Below are 22,837 nucleotides of genomic sequence, written 5' to 3'. Positions count from 1 at the left end.
TGAGTAAAAATTTGACAAAATTTATGCAGCGAATTAGTATTTGTATGTACTGCCGCTAACCGCAAGTCAGACTTATCTGTATATGGACGCCATATCCAGATAAGTCTGACTTGCGGTTAGCGGCAGTGTATTTGTTGAAGAATATTGACAGCTAATACAAAAATTGATACCTTGAAACATCGAATGGTCTCAATTTCCAATGACGTGTGTGTTACAGACCTTGCTAATTGTTCCATAAGCACTTCACTGTTCAAAGCCACAGAGAAGATTTATTTTGATCTAGGGTAAAATGCCCAATAGTGGACCCCCTTGTAGCGAAATTTTGCTCTTTCTGGCATAAGGAGTGGAAATTTTCAAAATATTAATATTGCCTGATATCTAATATGGGGGCAGCAGGGACTATGTCCAAGGGCTTGACGATCCCTCCGCAGGCCATCTGCGAGCTGTGGGGCTTGCCTAGGATGTGGTGGGGTTTGACAGTGGGCCCTGTTAAACCTCTATAAAAAGCTGCATGTATCCGCAAGTAGGCCCCACCAAAGCGACCGTGTGCCGCTCAAAGCGCACAAGCCCAAGTCCTGGTGCTAGGTGGGACGCTAAACAGCCCTGACACGACGGCCCTCCGACGAGACAGGAGGTTTGCGCAGGCCCAATAAGCCGCCTAGAAAACCAATCATTACGAACAATATAAGATATAATGCGACTCGATATAATCGGCAAAGACCTAGGCGACGAATACAGGATCACGATTGGAAGCTTGGAACATGGAATTGCAAGTCGCTAGGTTTCGCAGGTTGCGACAGGATGATCTACGATGAATTACATCCCCGCAACTTCGACGTCGTGGCGCTGCAGGAGATTTGCTGGACAGGACAGAAAGTGTGGAAAAGCGGGCATCGAGCGGCTACCTTCTACCAAAGCTGTGGTACCACCAACGAGCTGGGAACCGGCTTCATAGTGCTGGGTAAGATGCGCCAACGCGTGATTGAGTGGCAGCCAATCAACGCAAGGATGTGCAAGCTGAGGATTAAAGGCCGTTTCTTCAACTATAGCATCATCAACGTGCACTGCCCACACGAAGGGAGACCCGACGACGAGAAAGAAGCGTTCTACGCACAGCTGGAGCAGACATACGATGGATGCCCACTGCGGGACGTCAAAATCGTCATCGGTGACATGAACGTCAAAATCGTCATCGGTGACATGAGGTAGGAAGGGAGGAAATGTATAGACCGGTCATCGGACCGGATAGTTCGCAGCCTCCCGCGGAATGGTAGTCCGAAGCACCTTCTTTCCCCGCAAAAATATCCACAAGACCACATGGAGATCACCTAACCAAGAAACGGAAAACCAAATCGACCACGTTCTAATCGACGGTAAATTCTTCTCCGACATCACGAACGTCCGCACTTACCGCAGTGCGAATATTGAATCCGACCACTACCTCGTTGCAGTATGCCTGCGCTCAAAACTCTCGACGGTGTACAACACGCGTCGAAGTCGGACGCCGCGGCTTAACATTGGGCGGCTACAAGACGCTAGACTAGCCCAAGAATACGCGCAGCAGCTGGAAGTGGCACTCCCAACGGAAGAGCAGCTAGGCGCAGCGTCTCTTGAAGATGGCTGGAGAGATATTCGATCCGCCATTGGTAGCACCGCAACCGCTGAACTTGGCACGGTGCCCCCGGATCAGAGAAACGACTGGTATGACGGCGAATGTGAGCAGTTAGTGGAAGAGAAGAATGCAGCATGGGCGAGATTGCGGATAAGCTGGATTGTAGCAACTACCGCGCAATCACATTGCTGAACGCCGCCTACAAGGTACTCTCCCAAATTTTATGCCGTCGACTAGCACCAACTGCAAGGGAGTTCGTGGGGCAGTACCAGGCGGGTTTTATGGGCGAACGCTCCACCACGGACCAGGTGTTCGCCATTCGCCAAGTACTGCAGAAATGCCGCGAATACAACGTGCCCACACATCATCTATTCATCGACTTCAAAGCCGCATATGATACAATCGATCGGGACCAGCTATGGCAGCTAATGCACGAACACGATTTTCCGGATAAACTGACACGGTTGATCAAAGCGACGATGGATCGGGTGATGTGCGTAGTTCGAGTTTCAGGGGCATTCTCGAGCCCCTTCGAAACCTGCAGAGGGTTACGGCAAGGTGATGGTCTTTCGTGTCTGCTATTCAACATCGCTTTGGAAGGGGTAATATGAAGAGCAGGGATTAACACGAGTGGTACGATTTTCAATAAGTTCGTCCATCTATTTGGCTTCGCCGACGCCTTAGATATTATGGCACGTAACTTTGAGAAGATAGATGATTCCCTCATCAGACTGAAGAGGGAAGAAGCTAAGCGAATCGGACTAGTCATCAACACGTCGAAAATGAAGTACATGATAGGAAGAGGTTCAAGAGAAGACAATGAGTTACCCACCGCGAGTTTGCATCGGTGGTGACGAAATCGAAGTGGTAGAAGAATTTGTGTACTTGGGCTCACTGGTGACTGCCGAAAATGACACCAACAGAGAAATTCGGAGGCGCATAGTGGCTGGAAATCGTACGTACTTTGGACTCCGCAAGACGCTCCGATCGAATAGAGTTCGCCGCCGTACCAAACTGACAATCTACAAAACGCTCATTAGACCGGTAGTCCTCTACGGACACGAGACCTGGACGATGCTCGTGGAGGACCAACGCGCACTTGGAGTTTTCGAAAGGAAAGTGCTGCGTACCATCTATGGTGGGGTGCAGATGGCGGACGGTACGTGGAGGAGGCGAATAAACCACGAGTTGCATCAGCTGTTGGGAGAACCATCCATCGTTCACACCGCGAAAATCGGACGACTGCGGTGGGCCGGGCACGTAGCCAGAATGTCGGACAGTAACCCGGTGAAAATGGTTCTCGACAACGATCCGACGGGCACAAGAAGGCGAGGTGCGCAGCGGGCAAGGTGGATCGATCAGGTGGAAGATGACTTGCGGACCCTCCGTAGACTGCGTGGTTGACGACGTGTAGCCATGGACCGAGCCGAATGGAGAAGACTCTTATATACCGCACAGGCCACTTCGGCCTTAGTCTGAATAAATAATAATAATGATATCTAATATCAAGCTCTGCATGTCCTCTTCGCGATACATACATAAAGCACTCAAATACTCGACGTTATTCGTTGAAATTAACATTTTAAAGTCTGACTGAATCACCCTATAGAAGACCCACTGGGGGTCCATAATAAGAAATTGCTCCCCTATAGTCGACACTGCATTTGATTTTTATGTTCCGTTTCGGGATGTTCTTCTTCCCTATTATGGACCCCCCAAATATTCCTATAATGGACACTCTCGTGTTTATTTTTTATAGAATTGTAAAAAAAAACATCTAATTTTACTTTCCATAGCATTTTCAATCCATGTAATCAAATCATTGGACTGTAAGGTAGGTTCTCCCGATGTAATTTCATAGCAAAATGTTTACATTTGCTGTAAAAAGAGAGAGGGGAGGTAGGGGCGTTTGCTCGAAGTGTTACAATCCATACAAAAAAATTTCATAATTCATACAAAAAGTGTGACATATGGGGGAAGGGGTTGAAAATGGCCAATTTTTGCGTTACGTAATTAATGGATCTTCCCTAATGCAAAAATGACTGGAGGGTTCACTATTGGGCACTTTACCCCAACTGTACCTACGAATCAGTTGGGGTAAAGTGCCTCAAGTAAACAAGCATTAGACTGGAACCCAGCGGGACATCGCAGCAGAGGCAGACCCAGAGGCTCATGGCGGCGAAGCCTCAATCTATATAATAAAAATGAGTTGAGACTTCCTTCCTGACGATTTAACTTGCGAACGGTTTGACCGATCTGCAATATTTTTTCCCTATTCGATTCGTTTTGGGATCCGCAAGGTTTGTATATACAAAAAGTTGGTGAATTTAACGGGGAAATGTAAAAAAACATGAAAATACAATTTTGGGTCAGCTGTTGAGGAAATAAAAAAAAAAGGGAGGAAAATTGATCTAGAGTGCGGTGCTGCAAAATAGTTCATTGTGACATTTGCAACACCCGGGCAAAGCTGGGTTACTCTCGCTAGTAAAGAAATAAAAGAAGTCGACCGAAATCTAACCTGACAACAGGTTAAAGCGATAGCCGGGCAACGCTCAGGATGGAGATCTTTCAAGTCAGCCCTTTGCACCACCGGAGGTGTACAGGATCCATAAGTAAAAAGTAAATTATGTGATGCTTGTCCTTAAAGAGCACCTAGTGGTTAAATATGTAACCGTTCTCCATTACTGCAAAACCAAATTATTCCTATTACAGGGCTGGTTACGTAATTAGCAACCGAAGCCACTCAAAATAGTGACTTTAGTGACCGAAGCTGACGAAAAAAGGGACTAAATAGTGACTTTCAGTTGCAGAAAAAGTGACCAAACAGTGACTTCCAATTTCAATTGCAAGTTCGATGAGACGAAATCAAGCGATTTTGGGTCGAAGGAGAATATTTTTTTCGTAATTTGTGGCGGAAAACATCTTTCACTCACCACTCTTTTCTCTTACAACGAACTCAGAAGAGAAACGAAAATCGTACTCGGTAACTTTTATCTATTCAGTGACTAAGTAAAATTGTATTGCCCTCTCTTTTAACCTCACGAAAATTTTACTCATTATCAGTAAAAGGCAGGACAACTCAAAACTATGAGTAGTCTGCAAGCAAATCCAATTTTTACGCCACTGGCAGTGAGCGAAATATGGTTATCACTCTTAACACCTGTTTCACTTTCCTGAAAATTATTTCTCGGCGAAAATCTGCGTGAATGAGCATTCTTTTCTCGTGAGAATGAGTGAAAATTACGATCATTGGATTAGCTACTTAAGAAAGATGCAGAGAACTCATTGATTTGTCATAAATGCCACGGATGTTCTTGGAATTTTTAGTGCGACAGGAACAACCGTAGGATCGTTTTGGTAGAAAACGATACAAAAATTATAAAGATTCATGTACAACGAGCCTGGGATTGAACGCTCGACCTCTAATGAGGACCATGCTCTCTGATTTTTTAAATATTTTTAATCCAAAATACGCAGGTTTTCCGACTTGCTGTGCGTATTCATGAACGATTTTTGCTATAGAATTCGACAGCGCATGCAATCTTCAATCTTGGGGCGACAAGAACACCATTCTATGATATCTACTCAATAAATATTTGTTTAGAGCAAACCCTTCATTACATTTGTCAAAATCTACAGAAAAATAGCCGCTTGAGAACAAATAATATTTTCTTGAATTTTTTAGACAAATTTTTATATGGATGCCTAATGAGGGCAGAGTTACTTTTTTCTCATGCGTACAAAAATGTGCTACTGAGACTCTAACCAAGTTGGCTCATAGAGCATAAGAATCGGAGCGTGCTGGATTATAGAGGGACGCATGAATCAAAGTTTTGAGCGCGCAAAAAATGTGACACCTCAGAAAAATCAAGTGCGCGTGCCCCGCGCTCGTCGCCGGGCGCTATCTCATGCGCTCCTCTAAAATAAACGAAATGTTTGGAATGAAAAAACGAATGATTTTTGTTTCCAACGAGGTTCAAGCTAACAAATGTTCAAACCTTGGACGTTAACGAACAACAGATTCTAAAAAAATAGTTATTACGTCGAAAAAGCGAATGCTCTCCGGATGGCCATAATGTGGACCCTCAAATCTACCAGAAAACGAGCTTGACTGAACGCAAGCGAAACAGGAATTAGTTGGTGTGTTACATACATCTTTCGGCTATAGGTGTTGAATCTTTTAATCGTGATAATTTCGGTGTAAACATTTTGTATGACAGTAGACGGAAAACGTTCAATATCGTTAGCATGAGTTTCAAATAATTTATTGTAACAAGGCATGTTTTAACGACACATACCATTTCAGCTATGGGATTATCAGAGTTAAAACGACTACAGTCAAACCTCCATGAGTCGATGTTCTATGACTCGATATCGACTCATCTAAGCAAATTATGCCATAGTAAAAATATTTTTGGATTGCTGTGATGGTTCCTTCAAACAGCTTTCCAAGGATTTTCTATTCCACATCTCAATATTTCCATGAGTCGATGGTCCCTTCAACATCGACTCATGGAGGTTTTACTGTATTTTTAAATAAAATACGTCTATAATTGAAATTTTACGATTACTTCGGGAATGATTAACAAAATCCTACAACTCTGGCTATAAAACCCTGACAGTATCTATTTATATGTGCACTTATTTCACACGAAAACAATTCCATTATTTTTCATCTATGGAGGGGCCTATAAAGAGCAAAATTGTCGCTGCTGTCTAAATGATTTGATTTTTTGTTGACATCCTTTCTGTCCTTGCCAGCTAAAGATGTTTCGCCATTAAATCAGCTACAATTATCCTGTAATTTATTAGGTGCTCCATCCCATCCGATGCTTGTGAAGTTGTCAAGTTCTATGAAAAGCGCACCAGTGCATTTTTTCTTGACTCTGTTTATTTTCCCTAGCGTTTCGTCACTAGGGTCACTAGGTGATCAGCTCATGCGACGGGCGCATGAGACGGATCGCATGTGCAGCCCATGAGGTACATAGCAACTAGCAGGAGGCGCGCAATTTAGAAGCGCATCACCTACTTCGTTCATACGAGAAAGCTAAATATGCGTCTCATGCACCACCAAGTTAAGCACGTGCACAGTAACTCTGAATGAGGGATAAAGTCTCCTCAAATTAAGGCAACAACTCAAAATCCAAATATCCTGAAATTGTGGTGGAATTATGGCATTTTTTTCAGTGAAGATCATTTAGCATATTTATGGATTTGTGCTGTGAAAAAATGATAGCATTTGGCCATTATTGGAAGAAGTTGTTCTAATTTTGCGTGGCCACTAAAAATTATCTTCAGGTGGAACAAAACACAATCAATAATAGAGTAAATAAGGTTGTCAATTAAAAATTAACTCGCCACATAACGATCATTTATCTAGAGGATCTATTATAAAAATATGCTATATCAATACTACTTTACTCCCCATGATCGCATATTTGTAACATATGCATTTTGGTTGATTTTGTAAATCGTTTGTCAATCCTCCTCAATCATTTCCAGCTTACCACAGATAAGCAAGAAAGTAAATCCTATTTAACTGTTGTGGGATTAGATTAATGAATCTAAGCTAAGATTGAGCTTTCTGAACGATTCGCAGAAAATAACACTCGCATACAAAATGAACAAAAATGCGAGTGTTACAAATATGCGATCATGGGCAGTTTAGTTCTTGATAAAACAGGGGAGAATCAAGTCTCCCAAGGAATCAAGTCTCCTCACCTTCCCCTATAAAGAAATTCTCTATCGACAGGTCTCCTGTTTGCATGACTGTATACCAATTTATAAATTGTGACGTAAAACATCTTCAATTAGTTACTGGTGAAATGCCAATAAGAGCAGCGATTTAAATTAAATAGCTCGCGAAGATTCAGAGCGATCATTTTTCCAAGATCCGTAATTTCATTTCCGCCATGAATAAAGCATCATCCGATGGATACATAAAGTTTTATAGAAAAAAAATCTTGTTCAATAGTTTCAAAATAGTTGAAAATAGTGACTTTTTGCGAGAAAAAGTGGCTTTAGTGACTTGAGGTCGAAAAAAGAGACTTTTTAGTGACTAGCCCGAAAAAAGTGACCAAGTCACTAAAAAGTGACCCGCTACCAGGCCTGCTATTACAAAAACATAATCTCTGCATTGAAATGTACGATGTTCAAAACGGCACTGACCCGTCTTACCCCGTGACCCATCTTGCCTAACCTTACCCTACGTTAGGCATAAAATGGCCAAAGAACAGCCAATAACATAAAGAAGGTAGAATTGTGCCTAATGTGCTTATGCCCAACGTCACGCACCACAATAAAGGGCAAGCTGGTTGCAGCAACGCCGATAACTAAAAATCATTTGTACGACAAAGAGCAGAGAAACCAAAATCGATATCGCAGCCCGGTTATAAAAACTAAGATTGGCTTTTGTAGGTCGAAGAAATATCTTTTTTTTGCCGAGTAATTCACTGCCGTTATAGTTATGTGTGTCATCCTGTAGAAGACTATTGGGATGTTTTTTAAACAATTGCTCCAAGTTCAACGGCATGGAAATTTGCAAAAAAACACAAGTCAAAAAATCATTCTTGATCATTCATTATCCATGTATTGAGAAACTGATGAGAACATATGCTACGCACGTGTAATAGGTTCCCACATTTCGAACTCCATAGAAAGTTTAAACTTACCTTGATTTTGAACGCTCGCTTAAATCCAGATGCGAAAAATCCACCGAATGGTCCAATTACGGAGCTAAAGATACTCAAGGACAGTGAATGCAGCATGAATGGGTAGATTGTGACCGATCGCACCGCTCCGAACTGAAAACAAAAGGAAATAGTTAAGTCAATATAAACCAATTACACTCCATTTAATTACCAGAGGGAAGTTGTATTCCTGTGGCTGGAATAGATAGCTCGGTTCACATTCGATCGTCATCCGACCAGCGCTCTCCGAATACTGTATCGGACAGACAAAGTACTGGAACTGACAAAGCCAGTATGAAAACAGCAATCCGAAAAGCACCGTTGCAAATCCACCTCCGATGAAGCCCTCCCAGGTCTTCTTGGGGCTAAGCTTGATGAGCGGTGTCCGCCCGAAGAAGAACCCAAACATGTACGCCATCACGTCGTTGCAGACGATCATCGACACCGGCACGATGAACCAGATGAGTCCCTCGAAAATATTCTGAATGATCAAGTAGCTTTGGGTGACCACAATCAGCAGGGCCACGTGAGTCCATGCGAACAGACTGAACTGTTTCATGTAGTATTTCTTAACCAGTGACAGCACGAACCATACGAATCCAATGCAGTACAAGCAGAACGACAGGAAGCGGTGATATTTGACCAAGAAACGGAGGGAGTCCTGTAATGAATAGACAGATAGTTTTTGAAAAATCATAACACTTGAATATATTTGAAAGCTACTTACCACTCGATTGACGGCAACGCCGAAGTAGTCGACCAGATTTTCGCCGTAGAAGAAGTAGTTGGAAGTGACGAGGAAATACCAAGATAGACTCCTGAACCATGGCAGTCCATGAATCCGGTATACTGAGTAACCGATGGAAATGATTTCTTCAAAGCATTTGACCTGCACCAGTAGCGCCTGTGAGAAGGATCGGTAGAGAAGAATGCAACGTTGTTTAAGTCGATAAACCGAAAGCATGTGAGTATGACATGTTGACCTATTTTTAGTGTAATTCGCAATCTTCTGGGAAATGAAATCAATTTGGCAAAGTGAAAATATCGATTGTTGCTGCCGAGACGATGCTGATGCCAAGTGGCAACATAAATATATGATAGAAAGCATTTGAAACGGCTAAAGTCGATTGATGCACTAAGGAGCACATGTAACGGCACATTCCATGAAAAGTCCATGAAAAGAATTTTCAAATTGGTTTATCAAAATTACACCGTACAGATACAATCATATAACAATTAATTTATTATACGCCAATCATAAAAAAAATTCTAGAAGAAATAACTTGTGATAATTGAGTGATACAGGTTTCTTCAACGATTTTAGCCATTTTCCAGAAAAATAAATAAATATTTAGATTATTAGTTTATGCATTAAGATCACACACAATACATTAGGGTTTACAATGATATGGACATTAAGGTTGCTATTTACGCGGGTAATAATATTAATAATATATAAGATTTCATGAATTGTTTGGCCTGCATCAATCTCTACAACTTCTCAAATAATAACTTGATTTTTCACCATTTTTTTAGAATTACATTTTGCTGAATTGGCAGCAAAATAAAATTTCCATGAAGAATTAGAAATATTCCGAAAAAATAGGAAATTGCCAATAAAGAAATAAATAAATATAGCTATATAAATATAAAAATTCCACAATACAAAATTTCCATAAACAATTTAAGAATTTTCCACAAAACAAAAATAAATTAGCATTTTTAAATGCAAAAAATGCAATTACAAAAAAAGATTTTTTTTTTAAGAAATCAAAACGTTCCACAAAAAAAATACAAAATTTTCATAAATAAATAAATATTTACAATGTTATGAAAACTCATATGTGAATATGTACATTATGTGGAAGATATTGATTTGGAAAATGTATTGGAGGTAACCACTTTCCCTTCGATGGGACTCGAACCCATGACCCTACAAATAAATATTAGCAAAAAACAAATATACAAAATTTTTTATCACCGAAAAAAATTAAACAGAACAAAATTAAACTTAACCAAATTTGAAAAAAAAACAAAAATCTGTTTCCACAACATTATTTTCCACTCAATTTCTAGGTAAAACAAATGTATCCTTTTGAAATTCACTTCACAACACATAAAGCCATTGGCGTAACTAATGAAAAATTCTAGGGGGGGGGCTAACTTTTATTTTCGACTTTTCTATTTCAACAGCCCACAGGCAGTTTAGTATTTTCGATCAATTCAACTGATGTATATTGTTCGCAAGTTGGCCTACCACTCTACCAGGTATCCACGAACGACTTAAATATTTCAAATGATGTTCATTGACGCTTAACCATGACATGAAAAATCTAGAAATCTAGCAGAATTCCCAACATACTTGACAGGCTCGGAACCTCGTAGGTGTTGCGTTCGCCGTAAATGAAATGTGAAGCACGACCCTGATCTTTCAAGGCTTTATTGATTCGCATCGAACGTAGAATACATAATAAATATACTGGAAAAATTAGTTAGTTGAAATCTTTTCTTCGGCTTTCAATTCAGTGGCCTGACAATTCCTACGAGCTTTCAAACGGTGATCTGACCACAACAAACTAACCTTTCTTTTCTGTTAGAATAACTTCTGGATGGATGATTCGAAAAAAATCTATTCTACATCTCAATATAACTTATTAGTCGTTAATTTTCAATTAAACTTAAAAAATTAGCAACAAATTAGCTTATAGGAGAAATTGAACGCATATTTTCAAAGAAAAAATGTCTGAGAAGCTGTACGAGTTGCCACCTTACTACATTTTTTAACGCCTACTGAGACATTTTCACTGGTTACATTGCTGCAGCAAGTTCTTCCTTATTCAACTTTTCTACTTATTCTTCAAATCTACGGTAACCAAAACAATAGTAAGCATTCTGTGCCATTTGAAACTAAGACAACTTGTCCAAAATTTCATGTTTACTCAATATCAAGACTAGTTCAGTATTTTACTCGACATTTCTTCATTCAATCAAAATCGTGGAAATTTCAAAATCTTGAAAATGATGTCTTGCAATGATGTAATATGCTATTCATTCCTATCGCAAAATATAACAATTACTCAAAGTTCAAAAACTTGAGCGAATAGATTTAACTTGCTGTAGTACTTCAAAGAGAGGGATTGGATAATGAAGACAATCCATTCTCTGCATTTACCCCCATGTATAATCAGAGGACTAGATATGTGCAGTACCTATACAAAGTAACAAATTTTCCAGGGGGGTAACTATATCCCCCCCCCCCCACGTAGTTACGCCAATGCGATAAAGCACATCACATTTTCACTGTAAATATAATTATTAGGGTGGCTCATAAAATCGATTTTGCTCCACAACGCTCATCTGATTCTGTATCGTGTTCTGAGTGGATTAAAGCTGATTTAGCACAAGCTGTTTCAAGTTTTCATGCAAATTAGTATGGGGAAATTTATTTTTCCATTATACTGATAATGGCGCTCTCTCATTTAGGGCAGGTTAAAAGAAATATATATAGCTAAAAGGAATGCTCAAGAGCTTTCCCTCAACGAAAATCGTTTCAATAATTAGTAATCGATTTTAATACAGGTTGCGAAACTTCTTTCAGGGCATCACTGAAACGGCACTTCTAAAGAAACCCCTCCAAGCAGCTTTGGCAGAGCAACGTTTTCTTGCTTTTGCCGCTTGATGACGTCGGCAATCCGCCGAAAAAGATAAAGAAGCAGCAATCGCAGGTGCAACCGGAGCGGAAGGAGAAGTGCCCGCCCGTGTTTGAGAAGGGGGATCCGCTGAATTTGCGCCCGAAAATTTGCCAGCTGATCGCTAAGGGGCTGGAATGTACTCATCGGCTCTGCAGCGAGGGCGTGAAAGTGATGCCGGCAAACAAGGACCATTATCAATCCGTCGTGGAGTTCCTCGAGGTTCACAAGTATAAGTACTACACTCATGACCACCCCGGCACGAAGCCGCCCAAGGCTTTGCTACGAGGGCTCCACGACATGAAGGAAGAAGATCTCATTACGGAACTCGAGAGCTGCGGCCTGAAGTCAGTAGCCGTGCACAAGATCGCTCGTCACAACAAGACGAGGAGACATCGCGACCAGCTCTACCTGGCCCACCTGGAGCACGGCTCCACCACGTGGAAGGACCTGAAGCTGGTCGGCGTTATAAATTACACAACTGCTTCAACTTTGGACACGGCACCAGGAACTGCCACATGAAGCCGCGCTGCAACAAGTGTGGCGAACTCCACCCGACCGAAGAGTGCGACAAGATGGAGGTGGCTGATCCCAAGTGCGCCAACTGCGGCGACAAACATCGGGCTACAACCAAGGACTGTCCAAAGCGGGCGGCGTTTTTGGAAATCCGGAAGAAGGCTTCCACCAGGACCCTGCCGAAGAAGAACCGTGTTCCTGCTCTCAACGAGGTGAACTTTCCAGCCATCCCGGCTCCCGTCGTGCGATTCCAATCCTTCCACTGTAATAACTGCACAAACGACTGACAGCGGCAGCTGCGTCGGTTCAAGCTCCAGCACCATCGGCACCATCCACCTGCGAATGGCCCCCTTTCTATCCTCCTGAGTTCCATCGGCAGTCGGAGAACGAAGCCATCCCACCGGAAGAATCTGCTCCACTCTACACTCGGGAGCAACTGATGCCGATCTTCGCAAAACTCGCCACTCGGCTGCGCGGCTGCAAAACCTGTTTCGACCAGGGCTGCACTCTTTACTTGCTGGCTGAAGAGCAAAACAATTAAGCTGAAAGAGAAGGAAATAGACGTGGCATTCATCGCCGAAACGCACCTATATAAAACCGGAGGTAAACGTCAACATCCCGGTTTTTCGCATCGTGCGACTCGACCGGCCGACCAGGGGAGGTGGTGTGGCCATCGCTCTTCGCTACAACATGAACTGTCGTCTGCTTCCATGCTTCCAGCTCAGTGTCACCGAGGCCATCGGTGTCGAAAGCACCATTTCTGTCGGCACGATCGCGCTCATCGGCCGCTCTCCGAAGGGACATCATCAAGCTAACCCGGAGACAAGGTCAGTATATCATTGCCGGTGACCTGAATGCCAAGCACCAAGCCCCAAGGTAACAGTCGCGGCAATAGAAACGACACAATCTGGAGCGACGATATGGAGGAAGGCCGCTACACGATCCTGAACCCTGATTCCCCCACTTGGCTGTGTCAGTCCGGAATCCATGAACGACCACATCTCCCAGCCGGTCGTGTACCAGAAGCTCAGCTCGGATCACTATCCCGTGGTGGCGGAAGTGGGCTCCTCGATCAATCAGCATCAGCAGTTCCGGAGAAACTACCACCGAGTCGACTGGGGCCGGTTCCAAAGGTGCGTGGACGACGGCATAGACTACGAGGCGCGTCCGGAGACGTCGGAAAGTATCGACCGCCAGCTGTGCGCCATCGAAGAGGCAATGTCGGTGGCCAGAGATCAGCTTGTTCCAATGGCTCGGCAGGTAAGCAACACCCTAACCATTGATACACTCACTAAAGATTCGATCCGTTTGCGAACTGTCACGCGAAGGCAGTACCAGGTTATTGGGCTGCCTTTCCTTAAGTCACTCCTGCCGGAATCCAATTTTCAAAGTACTCGCGTTTTCAAGGGCACACCATTCGATACGGAAGCAACGTTCAACTGTCATTCTTATTTTTTCAGCTTTGCTGCGTCGCAGCATGCGTGAAATAATTAAAATGACAGTTGTGCGTTGCTTCCGTATCGAATGGTGTGCCCTTGAAAACGCGAGTACTTTGAAAATTGGATTCCGTCAGGAGTGACCTTAAGACACGTTGCAATCAGAAATAATGATTTCTCCAATAAGATCCGCGCTCTCCCAGACTGTGCTAAGATGTTCATAGGGGTCTCCAGAAGCCTTGCGAGCAAAGGCGTAGGATGTTTTCGCGTTGGAAACATTCTCGACTCCCTGGACATAGTGTATCCATTGTACTTGCCACACAAGATACATACTCATGCAATGGCGGGCATAGGAAAGCTTTCAAATAATAACTGAGGAAAGGCTAATAGAATACTAAGTTGAAAAGCAGGTCAAGTTCCAGTTGGAATAAAGTGCCATTGAAGAAGAAGATGATGAAGAAGAAGAAGATGAAGAAGAAGAAGAACCGTTAAGCCGTTCTGGAAATTGACCAAAATTCTAAAATCCAAGCCTCGGCCCATTCCACTTTTGATCCCATTAGACAACAATGGCTCTAAGGATCGCTTGATAACTCCTACAGTGAAGGTCGTCACTTTGTCAGCTCACACAATCTTGAACAGAGCATCGTCAGGCGACATCAAGCAGCTGTTCACGAGAGCATGCTAACAACATTCATCTTACTCCCAACGACTTCTTGGTGGAGTTGGAGATCTCATCTGGCGAATTGACGGCTTATATCAAATCATCGAAAAACACGAAGGCCCCAGGCTTCGACAGTATCCTGAATCTCGAACTCAAACATATGAGTGCTCCGTTCTTTGAGCACCTTTCGCTGATCTTTAATCAGCTACTTCCCATCGTCCTAGAAGTCAGCCAAAGTCATCCCCGTCCGTAAGCATGGGAAGGATCCTTCCTCACCCAAAAGTCCCATCAGCCTTCTCTCAGGGTTATCCAAGTTATTCGAAAAAGCTATTCATCACCGGTTACTTGAGTCTGCCGAAAATATCAACATCTTGCTCGATGAACAGTTTGGTTTCAGACGCGGTCGATCAACCGTTCACCAACTGACCCGAGTTACCAACGTCCTCAGACGGAACAAGTTGTCGGGAAGGCGTTTGACAATGTATGACATGATGACCTGGTGTACAAACTACAACGCTACAATTTTCCCAGCAACCTGGTCAAAATCATCAACAATTATCTATCGGCAAGGACATTCCGGGTCTCAATCAGCGGAGCGAGTTCCAATGCGCACAACATCGTCGCAGGGCAGTATCAGTGCTTTCCAATCTGTTTTACCTCTAAGATGCCAGAACCTCCAGAAGGTCTCTGTTCGCAGATGACACCTCCATCGTCTACAACGGTAGAGTGATCAGAGCGCTTGTTGCAAAACTCCAACGAGGCCTGGATGCCCTGACAGAGTACATCACCATCTGTATCAACGCGGCGAAGTCCCAGGTCATCATTTTCCCCACTCTAAATCCCCTAAGCATGTTCCGCCTGGGGAATGTAAAATCATCCTCAATGGCACGACTGTGGAAATAGCGCTAGTTCGAATTTAGATTATCAAATAATTATTGTTAATATTAGTGTACGTACAATCAATGCCTCCTTCTATTCTGATACATTAGATAAACTTCATAAATTCCTTTTAATTCCAACCATTGCTATTGAACCGAATCAAAGATGAAGGGCCAAGTGGTCAACCACTTGAAATGTTAACCCTCTCTTTCCCACGACTTTTTTTCGAAGATTTCAATAGGAAGGAATGATCTATAGAAAAAATGCTAAAACAAAAGTTATTTGGCATAGCTAAAATTAGTGGAAAATGACAAAAAAGGTGTTGATTGTAAATCAATAGTTTGTTTTCAATAGATTGTTTTCAATATGTTCACTATTTTTACTTAAAATTGATTATATTTGCAGTCTAGTGAAACCATAAGTTGGGCCAAATACTGATCTTTGTTATTAAAATAATTCGATGAATGTTGGATGGTGCAAAATTTGATGGAGCTCTACAGCTACCATGGGAAGGAAAAGGTTAAAAATAATGTAACAAACAAAAATTAAAAATAAACGAATTTCAGTCAAAAAAAAGGCTGATCCGCTGTTCCACCAGCTCTGATGAAGGGAACTTCCGCACTGATGGAGCCCCGACTACCGGCGCTTTGCGCTGGCTTCGTCTTTGGGTTGCAGAGGTGGTCCGACAGTTCCGGTGGTGGTTGACGTCCGCACTGGCGGTGCCCTACATACTCGAGTGTCAAGGTATGTGTGTGTATGTGTGTATGTATACAAATTTTGTAGACACACTTTTTGGAACTTAGCATTACCCGATTTACTGGCAACAAGTTGCATTCGACGGGGAATGCGGTCCCATTGTCCCAAATTTGGCCCGATCGGACATTGCATTTTGGAACCGTTGATTTTTTTTTGTTTTTTTTTCAAGGGTTCTCCTTGGAAAAGTATGCAAAATCGAAAAAAAATGTTTTCAATGTTTGAGGCAAATACATGCAAAATGATAGAAAAAAATGTGATCTATCTTCTGAAGTGCTTGTTTGACCTTTCTAATGTGATTTTTTCAATACATTTTATGATGAACGAAGAAGGTATCATCGCCGCTAGGTGCATTAATCTGAGATTTTTTAATACTTAAAAAATCGTGATATTAATTTCATTTTTGAAGTCAAAAAATTGATTTCTATTAGAAATTATGGGAGCTGAGCATAATTATTCTCATGGTTCTTGGTTATTGGAAGAGAAATCAATGTATTTCATGTGCACATTGGATTATTGTTATTGATATAGGAACAGTTAAAGCAGCCATTAACGACGCAGCGGAGAACAACGTCGGGTATGTGAGACGAAGTCGACGGAACGATTGGTTCGACGAAGAGTGCAGACAGATTCTGGAGGAGAAAGCAGACTCGCCTTTTTCAGGTGAAGAAACACCGCCTAGAAGAAGCGGAGTGCGAGGAGATGGAACAGCTGTGCCGTTCTCAAGAAACACGCAAGTTCTACCAGAAGCTCAACGCATCCCGCAGAGGCTTCGTGCCGCGAGCCGAAATGTGCCGGGATAAGGATGGGAGCATCTTGACGGACGAACGTGTGGTGATCGAAAGGTGGAAGCAGCACTACGAGGAACATTTGAATGGCGCTGAGAGTACAGGCAGTGAAAGTCAAGGTAGCGGAGGAGATGACTACGTCAGTTCAGCGGACGATGGAAGCCAACCAGCCCCCACCTTGAGGGAAGTTAAGGATGCCATCTAACAGCTAAAGACCAATAAATCAGCTGGTAAGGATGGTATCGGAGCTGAGCTCATCAAGATGGGCCCGGAAAAGCTAGCCACTTGCCTGCACAAATTGATAGTCAGAATCTGGGAAACTGAACAGCTACCGGAGGAGTGGAAGGAAGGGGTTATATGCCCCATCTACCAGAAAGGCGACAAGTTGGAGTGTGAGTACTTTCGAGCGATCACAACCCTTAATGCCGCCTACAAAGTAAAGTGATATCCCAGATCATCTTCCGTCGTCTGTCGCCATTAGTGAATGAGTTCGTGGGAAGTTATCAAGCCGGCTTCGTTGACGGCCGCTCGACAACGGACCAGATCTTTACTATACGGCAAATCAAAAATGCTGTGAATACCAGATCCCAACGCATCATCTGTCCGTTGTTTTCAAGGCGGCGTACGACAGTATAGACCGCGTAGAGCTATGGAAAATTATGGACGAGAACGGCTTCCCTGGGAAGCTTACCAGACTGATCAAAGCAACGGTGGATGGCAAGACTGTGTGAAGATTTCGGGCGAACACTCCAGTTCGTTCGAATCGCGCCGGGGACTAAGACAAGGTGATGGACTTTCGTGCCTGTTATTCAACATTGCGCTAGAAGGTGTCATGCGGAGAGCCGGGTGTAACAGCCGGGGTACATGGACATGGACATTGTCGGCCGAACATTTGCAAAGGTGGCAGAACTATACACCCGCCTGAAACGTGAAGCAACAAAAGTTGGACTGGTGGTGAATGCGTCAAAGACAAAGTACATGCTTGTGGGCGGAACCGAGCGCGACAGGGCCCGCCTGGGAAGCAGTGTTACGATAGACGGGGATACCTTCGAGGTGGTCGAGGAATTCGTCTACCTCGGATCCTTGCCAGCGGCTGATAACAATGTCAGTCGTGAAATACGGAGGCGCATCATCTGTGGAAGTTGGGCCTACTACGGGCTCCAGAAGAAACTGCGGTCAAAAAAGATTCGCCACCGCACCAAATGTGTCATGTACAAGACGTTAATAAGAGCGGTTGTCCTCTACGGACATGAAACATGGACAATGCTCGAGGAGGACTTGCAAGCACTCGGAGTATTCGAGAGACGGGTGCTTAGGACCATCTTTGGCGGTGTGCAAGAAGACGGTGTGTGGCGGCGAAGAATGAACCATTAACTCGCCCAGCTCTACGGCGAACCCAGTATCCGGAAGGTAGCTAAAGCCGGAAGGGTACGATGGGCAGGGCATGTTGCAAGAATGCCGAACAGCAACCCTGCAAAGATGGTGTTCGCTTCCGATCCGGCAGGGACGAAACGACGTGGAGCGCAGCGAGCGAGATGGGCAGACCAGGTGCAAAACGACTTGGCGAGCGTGGGGCGCATTCGAGGATGGAGAGATGCGGTCTCGAACCGTGTATTGTGGCGTCAAATTGTTGATTCAGTGTTATCTGTTTAGATGTAGACTAAATAAATGAAATGAATAGGAACATATACCCTATAATCCCGTAATGGGGTCGTTCAACAATGATGTCGCAGATTATAGGGGGGAGTGGTCTAAGATTTTGTGACAGTACATGTACTAGGGGAGGGGGGGGGCAACAGGGACTATGTCCAAGGGCTTGACGATCCCTCCCCAGGCCATCTGCGAGTTGTGGCGCCTGCCTAGGATGTGGTGGGGTTTTACAGTGGGCCCTGTTAAACCTCTATAAAAAGCTACATGAATCCGCAAGTAGGCTCCGCCAAAGCGACCGTGTGCCGCTCAAAGCGCACAAGCCCAAGTCCTGGTGTTAGGTGGGACGCTAAACAGCCCTGACACGACGGCCCTCCGACGAGACAGGAGGTTTGCGCAGGCCCAATAATCCGCCTTTAAAAACAACTATTACGAACGACATAGAAGATAATACGACTCGATACAATCGGCAACGACCTAGGCGACGAATAAAGGATCACGATTGGAAGTTTGGAACATGGAACTGCAAGTCGCTAGGCTTCGCAGGTTGCGACAGGATAATCTACGATGAATTACATCCCCGCAACTTCGATGTCGTAGCGCTGCAGGAAATCTGCTGGACAGGACAGAAAGTGTGGAAAAGCGGGCATCGAGCGGCTACCTTCTACCAAAGCTGTGGCACCACCAACGAGCTGGGAACCGGCTTCATAGTGCTGGGAAAGATGCGCCAACGCGTGATTGGGTGGCAGCCAATCAACGCAAGGATGTGCAAACTGAGGATAAAAGGCCGTTTCTTCAACTATAGCATCATCAACGTGCACTGCCCACACGAAGGGAGATCCGACGACGAGAAAGAAGCGTTCTATGCGCAGCTGGAGCAGACATACGATGGATGCCCACTGCGGGACGTCAAAATCGTCATCGGTGACATGAACGCTCAGGTAGGAAGGGAGGAAATGTATAAACCGGTCATCGGACCGGATAGTCTGCATACCGTATCGAACGACAACGGCCAACGATGCATAAACTTCGCAGCCTCCCGCGGAATGGTAGTCCGAAGCACTTTCTTCCCCCGCAAGAATATCCACAAGGCCACATGGAAATCACCTAATCAAGTAACGGAAAACCAAATCGACCACGTTTTAATCGACGGTAAATTCTTCTCCGACATCACGAACGTACGCACTTACCGCAGTGCGAATATTGAATCCGACCACTACCTCGTCGCAGTATGTCTGCGCTCAAAACTCTCGACGGTGATCAATACGCGTCGGAGTCGTCCGCCGCGGCTTAACATTGGGCGGCTACAAGACGGTAGACTAGCCCAAGACTACGCGCAGCAGCTGGAAGTGACACTCCCAACGGAAGAGCAGCTAGGCGCAGCATCTCTTGAAGATGGCTGGAGAGATATTCGATCCGCCAATTGAAGCACCGCAACCGCTGCACTAAGCACGGTGGCTCCGGATCAGAGAAACGACTGGTATGACGGCGAATGTGAGCAGTTAGTTGAGGAGAAGAATGCAGCATGGGCGAGATTGCTGCAACACCGCACGAGGGCGAACGAGGCACGATACAAACGGGCGCGGAACATACAAAACTCGATTTTCCGGAGGAAAAAGCGCCAGCAGGAAGATCGAGACCGTGAAGAGACGGAGGAACTGTACCGCGCTAATAACGCACGAAAGTTCTATGAGAAGTTGAACGGCCGCGTGCCACAGCCTGATATGTGTAAGAACATGAACGGGAACCTTTGTATGAACGAGCGTCACGTGATCCAAAGGTGGCAGCAGCACTACGAATGGCGATGAGGCAGACAACTGTGGCGGTATGGTAATGAGCCTAGGGGCACGCGTGCAGGACATACGTCTTCCGGCTCCGAATCTCCAGCAAATACAGGAGGAGATCGGACGGCTGAAAACATTAAAGCCCCTGGAGTTGATCAACTACCAGGAGAGCTGTTTAAACACGGTGGTGAAGCACTGGCTAGAGCGCTGCACTGGGTGATTACCAAGGTTTGGGAGGATGAGGTTCTGCCACAGGAGTGGATGGAAGGTGTCGTGTGTCCCATCTACAAACAGGGCGATAAGCTGGATTGTAGCAACTACCGCGCAATCACATTGCTGAACGCCGCCTACAAGGTACTCTCCCAAATTGTATGCCGTCGACTAACACCAATTGCAAGAGAGTTCGTGGGGCAGTACCAGGCGGGATTTATGGGTGAACGCTCTACCACAGACCAGGTGTTCGCCATACGTCAGGTATTGCAGAAATGCCGCGAATACAACGTGCCCACACATCATCTATTTATCGACTTCAAAGCCGCATATGATACAATCGATCGGGACCAGCTATGGCAGCTAATGCACGAAAACGGATTTCCGGATAAACTGATACGGTTGATCAAGGCGACGATGGATCGGGTGATGTGCGTAGTTCGAGTTTCAGGGGCATTCTCGAGTCCCTTCGAAACCCGTAGAGGGTTACGGCAAGGTGATGGTCTTTCGTGTCTGCTATTCAACATCGCTTTGGAGGAGTAATACGAAGGGCAGGGATTGACACGAGTGGTACGATTTTCACGAAGTCCGTCCAGTTATTTGGTTTCGCCGACGACATTGATATCATGGCACGTAACTTTGAGAGGATGGAGGAAGCCTACATCAGACTGAAAAGCGAAGCTAAACGGATTGGACTAGTCATCAACACGTCGAAGACGAAGTACATGATAGGAAGAGGCTCAAGAGAGGTCAATGTGAGCCACCCACCACGAGTTTCTATCGGTGGTGACGAAATCGAGGTGGTTGAAGAATTCGTGTACTTGGGCTCACTGGTGACCGCCGATAACGATACCAGCAGAGAAATTCGGAGACGCATAGTGGCTGGAAATCGTACGTACTTTGGACTCCGCAAGACGCTCCGATCGAATAGAGTTCGACGCCGTACCAAACTGACTATCTACAAAACGCTTATAAGACCGGTAGTTCTCTACGGACACGAGACCTGGACGATGCTCGTGGAGGACCAACGCGCACTGAGAGTTTTCGAAAGGAAAGTGTTGCGTACCATCTATGGTGGGGTGCAGATGGCGGACGGTACGTGGAGGAGGCGAATGAACCACGAGTTGCATCAGCTGTTGGGAGAACCATCCATCGTTCACACCGCGAAAATCGGAAGACTGTGGTGGGCCGGGCACGTAGCCAGAATGTCGGACAGTAATCCGGTGAAAATGGTTCTCGACAATAATCCGACGGGAACAAAAAGGCGAGGTGCACAGCGGGCAAGGTGGATCGATCAGGTGGAGGACGATTTACGGACCCTCCGCAGACTGCGTGGTTGGCGAAGTGCAGCCATGGACCGAGCTGAATGGAGAAGTCTTTTATGTGCAGCACAGGCCACTCCGGCCTTAGTCTGATGATAAATAAATAAATAAATGTACTAGGTATACAAAAAAGCGTGACAGAAGGGGGAAGGGGGGTCTAGAAATCCTAAAAAGTAGTAGACGTCATATTTGAATCACCCCAATGGCTTGACTTAATTTAAATATGGCAATATGTTTTTTTATGCGCATCAATACGCACGAAACATTCTTAAATTATCGCACTCCTATTTTCTAATTTCCTGAAGTTCCAAGTTCCTGAATTCTCAAATTCCTAGATTACTAAATTAAGCATGAAGAATCATTTAAGTTTTGAACTATAAGCCCTAATGATATTTTATGCGCTTTACGCGAGATATGAAATAAATAAAATTTTCTCAACTGTACAGCTATACTTTTGTATGAATGCTTTTTGTCCAGTCTGTAGCAAAGAGCTCACTTTAAAGACGGCTAAACCACAGACAAACAGACGTAACACTGATTAAATCGCCATTGTCCATGAGCTCAACGATGATTTTAAATTCAACTGATTACTAGTTCCATCCAGAGACGCGCGCATCATACATATACTTTCAATAGTTGACATCTCACACTAGCTGATAAGTGATGAACTTTGTAACACCTTAAAAATCACTCAAAAAAAAAAAAAAAAAAAAAGAAAAAAAAAATCTCACACTAGCGCCTATTGTTGACATTGTCATACTAAACTTTATTTCGTGCAACAAGCACATGAAGTGGTGATAATGTATAACTGAGCGATTAATTTTAAAGGAAATTGTTCTAGCTGTTACGTA

At 44.3% G+C, this 22,837-nt stretch overlaps 1 protein-coding gene across 1 annotated transcript in view; it reads right to left on the bottom strand.

The window, feature by feature from the left end:
* The window catches only part of LOC134204908 (phosphatidate cytidylyltransferase, photoreceptor-specific-like), a 107,071-nt gene that overhangs the window by 29,115 nt on the left and 55,119 nt on the right, over positions 1-22,837 (bottom strand). The window contains exons 4-6 of the mRNA XM_062679715.1: positions 9,029-9,205; positions 8,474-8,962; positions 8,284-8,415 (exon numbers count right to left, since the gene is read on the bottom strand). Of these exons, the coding sequence (XP_062535699.1) occupies positions 8,284-8,415; positions 8,474-8,962; positions 9,029-9,205 (798 nt within the window). The remainder of the gene's footprint in view (positions 1-8,283; positions 8,416-8,473; positions 8,963-9,028; positions 9,206-22,837) is intronic.

The sequence above is a fragment of the Armigeres subalbatus genome, unplaced genomic scaffold, assembly GCF_024139115.2.
Source record: "Armigeres subalbatus isolate Guangzhou_Male unplaced genomic scaffold, GZ_Asu_2 Contig948, whole genome shotgun sequence".
NCBI lineage: Eukaryota > Metazoa > Arthropoda > Insecta > Diptera > Culicidae > Armigeres > Armigeres subalbatus.
The sequence above is the reverse complement of the archived record's forward strand: the minus strand, read 5'-3'. Positions and strand labels throughout refer to the sequence as shown.